At 40.6% G+C, this 12,380-nt stretch overlaps 1 protein-coding gene across 1 annotated transcript in view; it reads right to left on the bottom strand.

The window, feature by feature from the left end:
• STK26 (serine/threonine kinase 26) overlaps positions 1–12,380 on the bottom strand; it is a 51,926-nt gene that overhangs the window by 3,682 nt on the left and 35,864 nt on the right. Inside the window, exons 4-8 of the mRNA XM_059157252.1 lie at positions 8,276–8,332; positions 3,766–3,874; positions 3,525–3,682; positions 2,147–2,332; positions 872–1,020 (exon numbers count right to left, since the gene is read on the bottom strand). Coding sequence (XP_059013235.1) covers positions 872–1,020; positions 2,147–2,332; positions 3,525–3,682; positions 3,766–3,874; positions 8,276–8,332 — 659 coding nt within the window. The remainder of the gene's footprint in view (positions 1–871; positions 1,021–2,146; positions 2,333–3,524; positions 3,683–3,765; positions 3,875–8,275; positions 8,333–12,380) is intronic.

The following is a 12,380-nucleotide window of genomic DNA, read 5'->3' as shown; positions in this document are numbered from 1 at the left end:
AATGGCATGTGGAGACCTCTCACCACATAGAAAGGCCTGCCCCCACCCCCTCCGCACTGACCAGATCAGGATCTCTTGGAGTGCCTTTTGCTTCTTTTTTAAAGTTCCATGGGCCACTTTCATGGACAACCATGGCCAACAAACCAACAGGGGCACAAGAATCAGCCTGCTATTTTTTATTCTTTTCAAAAGTAGGGCAATTTCTCATAAATGCAAGGACTCTGAGAATATTATCGAAAGAAATTTCGTGTTGCCTTTGTGCTGATTCAGCCAGTAGAAGAGTAAATTCTGGTGTGACCTACAGACTTCCCTGGTCTACATTAAGTATGGACTTAGAATCTCAGATGTCGAATGTCAATGCTGCAGTTAGAAAAACAGTGGAACTGTTTTAGGGGGGTAGAAATCATATATAGATGAGTATTTTAATGTATCAGTCTGATCACAGTTTAGTATGCGGCCAAGGGGTGGGAAAGGCCCAGAGGTCACTCTCCAGAAGGATTCTGCAGGTTCCCTGCCCCCCACCACCGCTAAGTATGAGAAGACATAGCACCTTATCACTTGAAGCAAACTAATGTAACACTTTTGATCGATTTTTTCCCCCAAATTTTGTAATATACTCAAGTATCCACTAGGGGTTAGACCGAGACCATTTAAAACCAGAGCAATTCACTTCTAAGAAAAAAAAAAAGTTTCCAAATTCATTGTACTTACTTCACAGACTGTGAGTTTAAAAGACTTCCACAGTTTCTAAAGTAAAACTCTAAAATAAGGTTTGTATTTTATGCTAGAGAAGGCACAGTGGATACTAGCTAAAAGACAGGCAATATTAGAATGAGCTACCTACATAAAAAATTAAATGATTTGTACATACGAATCAGAGCCCTCCGAATCGGATTCATCATCACTGTGGCCTTCTGCCTTCCATCTCTTAAATCGATCTATCAGTTCGGTCAGATAAGAAGTCTTCTTTGAATTTTTTACAATGAATTTGTGTTTCAGAAGTTCTTTTGCTGTAGGACGCTAGGGAAAAATAATAAGGATGCATGAATACTTCCAGGCTCTTTATGATTACAAGGGGTGGTAAAAAATTATTTCAATCATTAAGCAGGAAAGGTACACCTGGAAAGTAGGTCTACAAACATGAGGACAACTAAAATGCTATAGGGCAATAAACAGCTAATTCTACTTTTTGAAGTGGTTCAAGGCAACCAAATTAAATTTACTACCTTAGTACCAATTTGTTCAAGCCCAGTGGGCAAGGCGGTAGCCTACCTACCAGCAAACTGGCAGGCAGGAAATCTCTCAAAACCAGAGAAACACATGGCAGGATTTTGAAGGTAAGTTAAAAACTGAAAAATGTTTCAAAATAGTGCTTTCAAATACTCTTATTATATTTACTGTAAGTTGAAAAAATGGATGACAACTAGCAAGGCTGTAATTTGATCATCAACTACACACGTATGATCCCCAGATTAACCCTTTCTCCATCACCCATTAATTCAAAGTGCATCTAAATGCAAATACCAGGGGCTATAGGGGCTATTTCTCCCCTAGGGCTTTGTTAATATCAGAATATTCACTCTCAATTTAAAAACAGTTACATCAAGAACTTAGTTCTTGTACAGTTCTAGCTTCTAGAAGTCACCAGGCAGCTTTATTTTAGAAACAGTAAAGCAACTGTGATCAATTCTGCCAGGTAAATGAGTAGAGCCCCCTAGACTTCAGTAAAAGCGTATGACTCCATATGCTGGAATTTCTCAATATTAAATTCTTTAAGAAGTGAAATGCACACATCACTTTTCAAGAAAAATGAAAACACAGTTGAATAAAAACCACTGTGGATAGTTACAAGTGTACTTTAATAATGACTTCCTATAACAGGAACTTTATTTCTCAAATTTCTTTCCCTTTGAAATAAGAAATAATCAACAGAATGAAGGAGCTAGGGACCATGAGAAAGTGCAAAAGACACCGGGGAAAGAGAAAAGGAAGAACAGAACTATTAAGAGAAAAGGAAGAATCAGGTTCCTAGAAGGATCTTAGGCAATTTTCACAGTCACTGTATTCCTCACTGCAGAAAAACCCCATTTGCTAATGCAGATTTAATAATCAAAACCAAATAGTAGCAATAGCAATATATACTCACAAATGACGGATCTTTGTTCAGGCAAGCATCAATAAACTCCTTAAAGGACTTAGTAAAGTCTCCAACGAGAGTTGGAGGATTGTTTTTTGGAATAAGGAACAGAACTCTCATCGGATGCATGTCAGAGTTAGGTGGCTCTCCTTTGGCTAGTTCAATAGCAGTGATGCCCAGTGACCAAATGTCAGCCTGATGTAAGAGAGAGAGAAAAAATTAGCCTGACATTCCATTCCAACAGACTGCCATGAAATAGCCTATGGGACACAAGACGTTAAGTGTCTTAAGAGGGGCACTTGGCTGGGTCAGTTGGAAGAGTGTATGAGTCTTGGGCTCGTCAATTTGAGCCCCACGTTGGGGACAGAGAGGAAATCAATCAATCAATCTTAAACAAACAAACAAACAAACAAAACAAGGTATCTCAAGAAATGCAATGTAATGTAATAAGTTTTTATTAATTGAATTAATTAATTTTTTTTAATGACCAAATTTCCTTACGGTTTGCCAGATACCACATTCTAAGCACTGAGAATTCAGGTGGTGAATAAAGCAGACAAAAAAAATCCCTGCTCTCAAGGGGCTTGTGTTCCAACAGAAGAGACAGATGAGTAAATAAATAGTATGATGTCAGACGGTGCTAGGTTCTGTGAAGGAGAGTAAAATTAGGGTAAGGGAATAATGAATGATGGGGTCAAGGGGCTGGAAATTTTACACAGGATGGCTAGGGAAGACTGCTCTGTGAAGTAATTTTTTAAAAAGATTTATTTATTTATTTTAGAAGGGAGGGACAGAGGGAAAGGGAGAGTATCTCAAGCACATTCCATACTAAGTTCCAAGCCCAACATGGGGCTGATCCCCCAACCCAGAGATCATGACCTGAGCCAAAACCAAGAGCTGGAAATCCAACTGACTGAGTCACTCAGGTGCCCCTACTGTGAGGTAAGGTTTAGGCAGAGACCTGATTGGAAGAAAGGTTATTCCAGATAGAGGGAAGGGTGTGTGCAAAGGTCCTGAGGCCGGAGTAGTACTTGATAGGTTTGAGGAATAGCAGTGAGGCCCCTGTGGTTGAAGGAGACAGAATATAGAGAGTGAAAGGAGCTGAAGCAGGAGAGGCAGACAAGGGCCAGATCATAGACCACTATGTATGTGATCGTAAGGACCTTGGATTTTATTCTAAGTGGGATGGAAGGCTACTGAAGGGAAGAAATCGAGTCCAAATACAGGAACTTATGATTTAGCAGAAGACTTGATAAAATACTAGCTTTTGAAATACTTTTAAAAGAAGGAAAATTAGGGCAGTTTTTTTTTTTTTTTTACATAGCATAGCATGTGATATAAAAGCTATTATTAAAAACAAAAGAGTTTTATACAGGTAACACTTTACTTTTGAGTCATAAGCTGACTGCTGAATAACTTCAGGAGCCATCCAAAATGGTGTTCCCACAAAGGTATTTCTTTTGATTTGTGTATCTGTCAGCTGGCCGGCAACTCCAAAGTCAGCCAGTTTAACATCTCCTTGTTCTGACAGCAAGACGTTGGCAGCTGGGGGGAAAAAGAAACAAAAACCCCTCAGCTTCCTTAGAATATAGCTATGTTTCTCAGGGTCATATAAGATTTCTGTGTACCTTTTATGTCTCGGTGAATTTTCTTTTCTGAATGCAGATAGTCCAGACCTTTCAAAATTTCCTTTAGCATGGTAGCGATCTGGAACTCATCAAATGGACCAGCTCGAAGCTGAGGAGGGAAAACACACTTTTTATACACAACTGAACAATCTAGTTCAAACCTGGTATTATCTGTGAAATCAGGGAATCACTTAGATATACGAAGCAATTCTGCTTATTAAGCTAACACTGAAACAAATGGGGAAATAATTTAAAAGGTGAGGGAAGAGACTAAATAAGTTAAGTCGAAGGGAAAGCGTTTTTTTCCAAGATTTTATTTATTTGCTTGGCAGAGAGAGAGAGGGGGGGGGAGATCACAAGTAGTCAGAGAGGCAGCCGGGGGGGGGGGTGGGGTGGGAAGCAGGCTCTCTGCCGAGCAGAGAGCCCAATGCAGGGCTTGATCCCAGGACCCTGAGATCATGACTTGGGCAGAGGGCAGAGGCTTAACCCACTGAGCCATGCAGGCGCCCCCTGAAAAGGTTTTTAAATGATTAGATTTAATCTCGAAAGATAATATAAGCAGTGTGACCTCTGTACTAGCTCCAAGTTCCAGGGTTCCTAAATATTTACGTCCAAGATTTAAGAAATATGCTTAAACAATGACAGAACTAGATTTCTTTTCCTTTTTGGCTACAAAAAAAGAAATCAGCTACTTAAATTTTGGTGTTGGCTATTTCAATGACTAACTATTTACACTGAACTGATTTTGAGGTAAGTCGGCCCAGAGTACAGTTCTTAACTTTTGTGATCTCAATCACTTTGGAAAGCAGAGAGAATTTTTGAGACTGAAATTTAAAAGTTAGCCAGGAATATGATAATTAATCTATTCAGACTTACACTGTAAAAAAAAAAAAAAAGATCAAATTGTGAAGGGATACGGTTTTTCAAATAAATGTAACACATTTGCCTTTCTTTCCCCATCTCTGTACCAAAGCCAATCGTTCCAACTGGAATACAAGGAAAGCAATGATTAGGTTTCAGGAGAACTTGTAATGGAATATCTGAAAATCTCTCTTTAAAATAAATGGTTATTTTAAAGTTCTGGTACCTCATAAAGCACAAACAGTGGACTGTACAATATTATTACAGGAAAGGGTGGGAATCTAAAGTCAGAGCTGAGGTAGAGTTCTGTTTGCTGGAAGGAGGGAAGAGGTGGTGAAAATCAAACATCGCCCACTCTGCCTCACACTGGGAGGGATTCACAGCTCTTTGGCACCTTGTGTATTTCATCTTTCATGAATACCATATTTATTCTGAATAAAGGGCACTTTCATGTTGAAATTTAACAGCTTAAAATAGACTCTGTACTTCAGTCTCACCATTGAATAGGAACTGTGGGCTGGATATACAGTATACTCCGGGGATGTCCATAGTTCAATAGGTGCCTTTCCTAGGTAACATTATCTATTTACTTATAAATCTATCAACTTCCACCCCAAAAGTTTCTATTTAAACAGGAGTGATTAAAGTTGTTCTCAAAGGTGAAAATGGCATTTTACTGATCGCTAGCAATGAAATTCTGAGGGACTACCAAGGAAGTGAGAGACCAAGGTCATACTAAGGATTCGTAGTTAGTATCACTGATCCTAATATGTTGACGGGGGCAGAAGACGTATATCCTCAGTTAAAGAAATCAGGCAAGATCTGTAAGGGATACTACTTGTCATTCTAAAGGACTTCCAAAAGTGGCCTGGATAAGTCAGTGTATTAAGTAAGAAATTAAAAAATATATATTTCCATAAAACAAAAACAAAAACAAAAAAGGGGTCCTACAGACCCACTAGCTTATTGGGTATATTTAGGACCGGTTTAAAATACAGGAAACACAGACTCTTAATGAACGGGCTACTGGGGGAGGCAAAAAGGGGGAGACTCCATGGCAGGGAACTGGGAATAGGGTGCTGCAGTTCAGTTTTTCTGGTTCATTATCAGACATAAAACTATTTCAAGGCTTGTGGTTAAAATGTTTCCTTAGCCATGTTGACAACAATGGGAAAAGGAGAAAAAAAAAGGGAGTTGGGAAAGAAAGCGAAGGTAAAGTCTATGCAACAGAGATTTTTTTTTTTTTTTTTGGCCATACGACCTTGGGAGAGATCATGATGAAATCTTGGTTCACTGGCCTTGGAGTGCATAATTGAACTTCTCCTCAATGACTGAAGACGGTAACAATGTCTCTAATAGCTAATACCCATGCCTTTGGGGCCGCATACCGGCCTTGGGTACTTTGCCTCTATTGTCTGCTGAGAGTGTGCAATAGAGGGACATCTGCTCTTTCACAGACTATATACTTGTGGGCCTGGGGCTCTCCCCCACTCCTTTAGACTTCCAGCCGGTCCTAATCAGCCAGTCCCAAGGCAGTACATTGTATTATGTCTTCTCTTAAGGCTGGCATATTGTTTCCAACTTTTTTCTTTGGTGCTCCTGTTTTATTCTATTAGCCTTATCGTATGAGTTTTTGTTGTAAGCCACCGCAATTCTTCTTGGAAAGAAGTCGGGTATGATCAATTCCATCAAATAAGCTACAATAGGCACAAAGTCTGTTCATACACAACTCGTTTTTTTTCCAATGGGAGAGAATCTTGAGGTATACACTCTGAAATGTTGATGTCAGTTACAAGTTGTAATCATGCTCCTTTAGTGGGGCACCACCTTAAAGTGAGAAATCCTCTCTGCCCAGCATCCCTCTTATTTCCTCTTGTCCCTAACAGCAGTGCTCTCCCTGCCACCTAATCCTTTCTTCCATTCCCCAAATGCTAGCCTTCATCTGTACAGCACATTTTCTCATCATGCGCCCTCCTTACAAAGGCCAGTTACATGAACTTTATCATTCAATCACAGCGTTCTTGAAATTGAGAAACAAACCTCGAGCAATTATTAATTGAATTTCTTCTTTCAGTATTCGAGGAAATCAAGGCACAGAGGTTCAATGATGGTTTGTCCAGTATTAGCCAGCTAGTCAATCGTAGAACGAGGACGAGGACCCAGGTTTCTTAATTTTTTACAGCACAGGGAAGGGATATGGTGAGCACCTTGGGGGACCAGATAAGGTAACTGTGATCAATTTGAAAAGGGCTCTTAACTATATGAAAAGTAGAAGGAGGATCGTGGAGCAACTGGCAGGCTTCTTGTAGCCCTAATGAAAACACTATTGTGAAGGATTATTATACAAAGAAACACCAGTTGTGTTCTATCACTAGAGAGGAGAGAGAGAAAACACGAACTCCAGCTTTGGGGTGTAAGAATTAGATTAGATACAAGGAGGGTAATACCTAACTCAGCAAATGATTACAATGAGATGAATTCCTAGAAGGAGATGAGACTCTCTCTCCGTCAAGTTTAATTACCATTTCTTTAGAAAGCTTTAAATTTGGTTCTGTTTCAAGGACAGAAAATCTCTTACCGTCATTTCTGTTCATAGGATTATTTGAAACTTTGGAGTCATTAGCAGGGAGGATTAAACCCTTTTAGAAATATTTAATCACTCACGGTTGGGAAAACTCATCTCCACTTGAAAATAAGAGTTAAAATATTACTTGATGATCTTAATCATGAAAACACTTTATTTTTAGAAACATCACACTCTATAATTTCAAAAGCAGAAGCATGCTAAGAAAATATAAGTCATATAATATTCAAGACAGAAGGGAACTTAGAAATAACTTCTTCGTTTTATAGGATATCCAAGTCTAAGGAATTTATGTGTCTGGTTCACAGGCACAGATTTAGTTATGAAGACAGCCCCATAAGATCAAACTCCTATAGGCCAGCTCAGTGGTCATCTTACTACACAAAGTTGCCTTTAGTAATGCATACTGAATTTTAAATACAATGTCATATTAATAAAGATTTAAAAGGGGGAGACAGCAATGACAGAATCACACCAATTTAGGGAAAACCACCTGTGTTTCTCAAAGGGATTATGTGTGTGATCACAGCTTCACTGGGTGAAACTTCTGCCCATCGGAGGATTTCAGCACCCTGATCTTTGCCCACTAAAATGGCCCTAGCACTTCCAAGTCATTATGACAACCAAAAATACCATCACATTTCCAAATGGCCTATAGAGGGGCAGAGAGTTCTGTAGGGAACTGGGTCCATAGGCCTCTTTGGTGAGAACACAAGAACCAGTTTAATCACATTTTTAAAAATCCAAGAACGCGGTCTTTTCAGGGAAATCCTTGTGAAGTAAAACTCTAAACTGATAGCAATGGCCACATACACTGCTAATTTGCAGAGCTTTATTTTATTAAGATATTCATGTTTCATTCACATGCTAAGAATATCAGCAATATGTTCAATCCTGCAATCTAGCTCAATCTACATAAGGGCAGGGGTCCCGAAGTAAGAGTTTAACTTGAACATATTACCAGAGCAACCATTCAGCTCACCCAAAAGCCACTGCTTATGCCAGTTAAAAGAAAAAAGTTAAAGTATAGATATGTTAAGTGTATAATTATTTAAAAATACTTACAAGATCCAGTGCTGAACCACCACCCAGGTATTCCATTATTATCCATAATTTTGAACCCTGTAAAATCCATGAAACAATTTAATCATTGTAAACCCGAGCCTAATAACTAGCATAATATGTTAAATCTGACATACTAATGTACTGGTCTTAAAACACAAGTTTAAAATTAGTTGTTTGAAGCCCAGCATATATTTTTCCATAGAACATTACAAATAAAAGTAAAGTTCTGAGTCTTGATCTTCCTCCCAACCTTTTCAGCCTGTGATACGGCTAAATGAAGAACAAATTATTATTTTTTTAATTATTTATTTATTTGACAGAGCTCACAAGCAGGCAGAGAGGCAGGCAGAGAGAGAGGAGGAAGCAGGCTCCCTGCTGAGCAGAGAGCCTGATGTGGGGCTCGATCCCAGGACCCTGAGATCATGACCTGAGCTGAAGGCAGAGGCTTAACCCACTGAGCCACCCAGGCGCCCCCTCCCCCTTTTTAAAAAAGATTTTATTTATTTGACAGAGAAATTATTATTTTTTTTAACTGTTGAACTATTAGCAATTTTTATAAAACCCGGAATAAAGAAACCATAGCCTTAAATTATTATTTTGGATGACTTTGAAAGGAAAAGAGTCACATTAAGGAACGAGGAGGTATATGGAGACTTGTAGAAGTTTTAAATGGAGCTTCTGGGTACCTCCCATGTGATTTTAAGAGTTTGAGTACACTGGTTAGTTTGCCTTATTACGGTTTTTGGCTTTTGTTCTCATGTACTGTACCACTTCTATCAGCCATGATTACTGGGCATTTTTCGGACACATGTGGAACCTAGAAAGGATATTGTTCCTCCTGGCCTCCAACTCCTATTGCCGAGGTACATGGCTAAGAGAAAGGGAGTGTGTAGCTTGAAAAGCATAGAATTACTTGATTATTCCGGAATTAACTTCATTCTGAGCTGTACAGAAGGAATGGGGCAAGTTACCTGAAGTATGTAAACTTCAATCAGGTGCACACACACGTGCACACAGGCACCACTCAGCTCTGTCAGATAAAAATTGGAATCAACCCTTAAACCTCTTTCAGCGATAGCCTGAAATACGAGGGACACTTCTCTCCCCAAATCATTTCATGAGTGTTATTCTCTGCATTTTTGTGGGACCCCAGATTTGACTCTAAGTGGAATGGTTGATTTTACTATCCTGGCAAGGGGCCAAGTTGTGAATGGCTGGTGTTCTAAAAGTCCATTTTAAGTAAGGTGTTTCAAATTTGAAAAGCAAGCACTTTTCCCATAAAAAATAATGTTGAGGTTCCTAGGGTAGTCCCCCACAAAAGAGAGCTGAACACGACGGTCTCCACAGTGTAGCAGAAAGAATGCCAAAGAAATGACTGTTTACACCCTCATAATGTTTCCAGGGGAAAAACACATTCAGTGTTGTGCTTCAACTTGGGATGCCAGGGACACATTTTTTACCCTTACAGCCTCAGCTGTGGGATAAAGATTCTCGAGCTACTGCCAGGAGCCATCAAACTCTAAACTCCTCAGGAAGTACTCAAGAGTTCCAATCAAAATGTCTACATGTCCCCATGAGGCTGGGGCTTTAGCATGGCAAAAGAATGGACACCAGTAATAGGACGATGGGTGACACTATAGTGAAGGGACTGGAAAAGAGGCTTAGTATTGGGGCCGGGGGAGGAAGGGCTCCGGTTAAATTAATATGCAAGGATTCCTCCTTTCTTTCTGGATGCTGACACCATGTAGGATGCACAGCGGGGGGTGGGGGTTGGGCGGCAACAATGCGCACCCCCCCCCACCCCGTGCCTCTTGACAGCCACCAGCCACTCCCCTATCACAACCTGAAGTGAAGGAAGAAGCAGCCAAGAGTCTTTGCTGGTGGAGGTGTCTAGGGTAGGAAAGAGAGGAAGTATGTTCTCTTAACAGTGGGGAAGGAGAAAGAGCTCTGGGAGTGCTTCAGGTAACTTGTTTTTATGTCTAGAATCAGGCCCTCAGAACCTGAAAATTGACAACCTCATGTGTCTTTATAGTTGATTTTCTTTCGAGAGAAGAAAGAAGTGGTTCTCACAAGGCGGCACAGCCTGCGGAATTTTTTCTTTTGCCAGTTTGTTTCTAATCAGCCTTACCTTCTACCTCATGAGCTCAGAATGCTTCCCATTCACCTGATACTTACAAGGCAAACGAAAAGATCTTATTAAACACAGTTCTTCATGAATGAAAGCATCTGTTTTCCGAGTCTGAAACAATGTGTGTCCTTTTGGGGGGGGGGGGGTTACTGACTCAAAACAGAAACTTACCATCTGTTCTCCACTTAAGCATATTCACAGAGAGCTCAAAATGCTATTAAAGTTGTGAGTAAGCAACTTCCAGATCTGAAAAAGGCGGCTTCCTCCTCCCAAGCAAGCCACTGGGTGGGACCAGGACTCTCTGGAAACAGCAGGGAAGGAAGGGGAGCTGCCAGACAGAATTTTCTGCCTGCTTCCTTCTGATTGCCACTTCTGGGGACCAAGTCTCACTAGATGATGGCCACAGGTCTGGCCCTTCAGAAGATTGCTACGCAGGTGTGGGGACTGAAGTGAGGCTCGTGGGGCTCTTCTCTGCTCAAGGAAGCTTTGTCCACAGAGCGTTTTCTGACAGGTTCCTTGTCCACAGCAGGCCTCAGGGAAAACACCAATTGCAAACCAAACAAAACTGAAAAGCCTAGACTCTCTGTTTGTGTTCTTTTGGAGGACTACAACTTTTACCTTTGATTTCTGTGAAAAGATGTTTGTGTTGGAGAATGCAAATCAGTATGTTTGGCTTGCTTTTAAATAATTTAAAAGGCTGAGATGATATCTACATACCGGCTGAAAATTCCAAAAGAGCCAGGGACTGTAAACCATGCCCGTACATCCGGCACATTGAAGCAGAGGAAGTCCCTGAAGGAAAAACTCCACTTCTCCACTAATAAAGTGACCCGCACAGTTTCACAACGGGTTGGAGGAGTAAGTTTAAAGTCCTGCATCAACATGGGTGGTCAGGGGTTAGGAAATGGCTTTCTGATCCAAAATTCAGAATGCCTAAAGCGTAAGGACTCCAGAGTCATACTATTTACTGGGGAGAACTTGGAGCCTAGTGTTAACAAGTTATCTCTGCCACCCCACAAGAAGGCCCCGGAACCCCACTGTTTGCTGCTAAATAGACATTTGGGCAAAGCAAGGAGGGAGAAGGGCTACTGTGAAATTTGGGATTCATTTGTTCATAGAAAAAAAATTTTTGAATACCCATTGTATGTATCTGAGAGATGATTATTGTACTATGTATTAAGTACATGTTGAATTAAATGGGCTGGTCTATGAATCATGACATTGACCACATAATCCAACATGGACAACTAAAGTCAGCCAGTTATCAAAGGACAAATGTTGTCTGATTCCACTTATATAAGGAACCCAGAGTCATCCAATTCATAGGGACAGAAAGTAGAATGGACTGTGGAGAGGAGACCATGGGAAATTACAGTTTAATGGGTACAGAGTTGCAGTTGAAGAAAATGAAAAAGTTCTGGAGATGGATGGTGGTGATGGCTACACAACAGGAAGGTATTTCCTGCCACAGAAATGTACACTTCAAATGGTCAAAATGGTAAATTTTATGATGCATATTTTACCTCAATAAAGAAGAAACAGCACATAAAATTTTAGAGAACCATGAGGGACAGGACAGATCATCTGGCCACATGCCTTACCACCCCTGAGTTCCTTTTTTCCAAACTGGAAGACCATCTCTATACTCCACCCTCACCAAAATGACGCTCAAGTTCTTGTTCAAATGCTACTCCTCCTTGTCAGGGTTACTGTACTTCATGGACCCATAGATACGTGGGTAATATGAAGCAAGTTAGATGTATCTATCTGGGGTTAAGTAGAGAGGCTAGAACCAGAGACCTGAATTCAGAAGTTGTTGCCCTAGGGGCGAGTGGGTGGCTCAGTCAGTCAGGCATCCAGCTCATGATTTCAGCTCAGGTCATGAACTCAGGGTTGTGGGACTGAGTCCCACATGGGGCCTGCACTCGGCATGGGGTCTGCAGGAGATTCTCTCCCTCTGCCCGTGCCCCCTTTCAA

The sequence above is a fragment of the Mustela lutreola genome, chromosome X (genome assembly GCF_030435805.1).
Source record: "Mustela lutreola isolate mMusLut2 chromosome X, mMusLut2.pri, whole genome shotgun sequence".
In the NCBI taxonomy this organism is placed as follows: Eukaryota; Metazoa; Chordata; class Mammalia; order Carnivora; family Mustelidae; genus Mustela; species Mustela lutreola.
The sequence above is the reverse complement of the archived record's forward strand: the minus strand, read 5'-3'. Positions and strand labels throughout refer to the sequence as shown.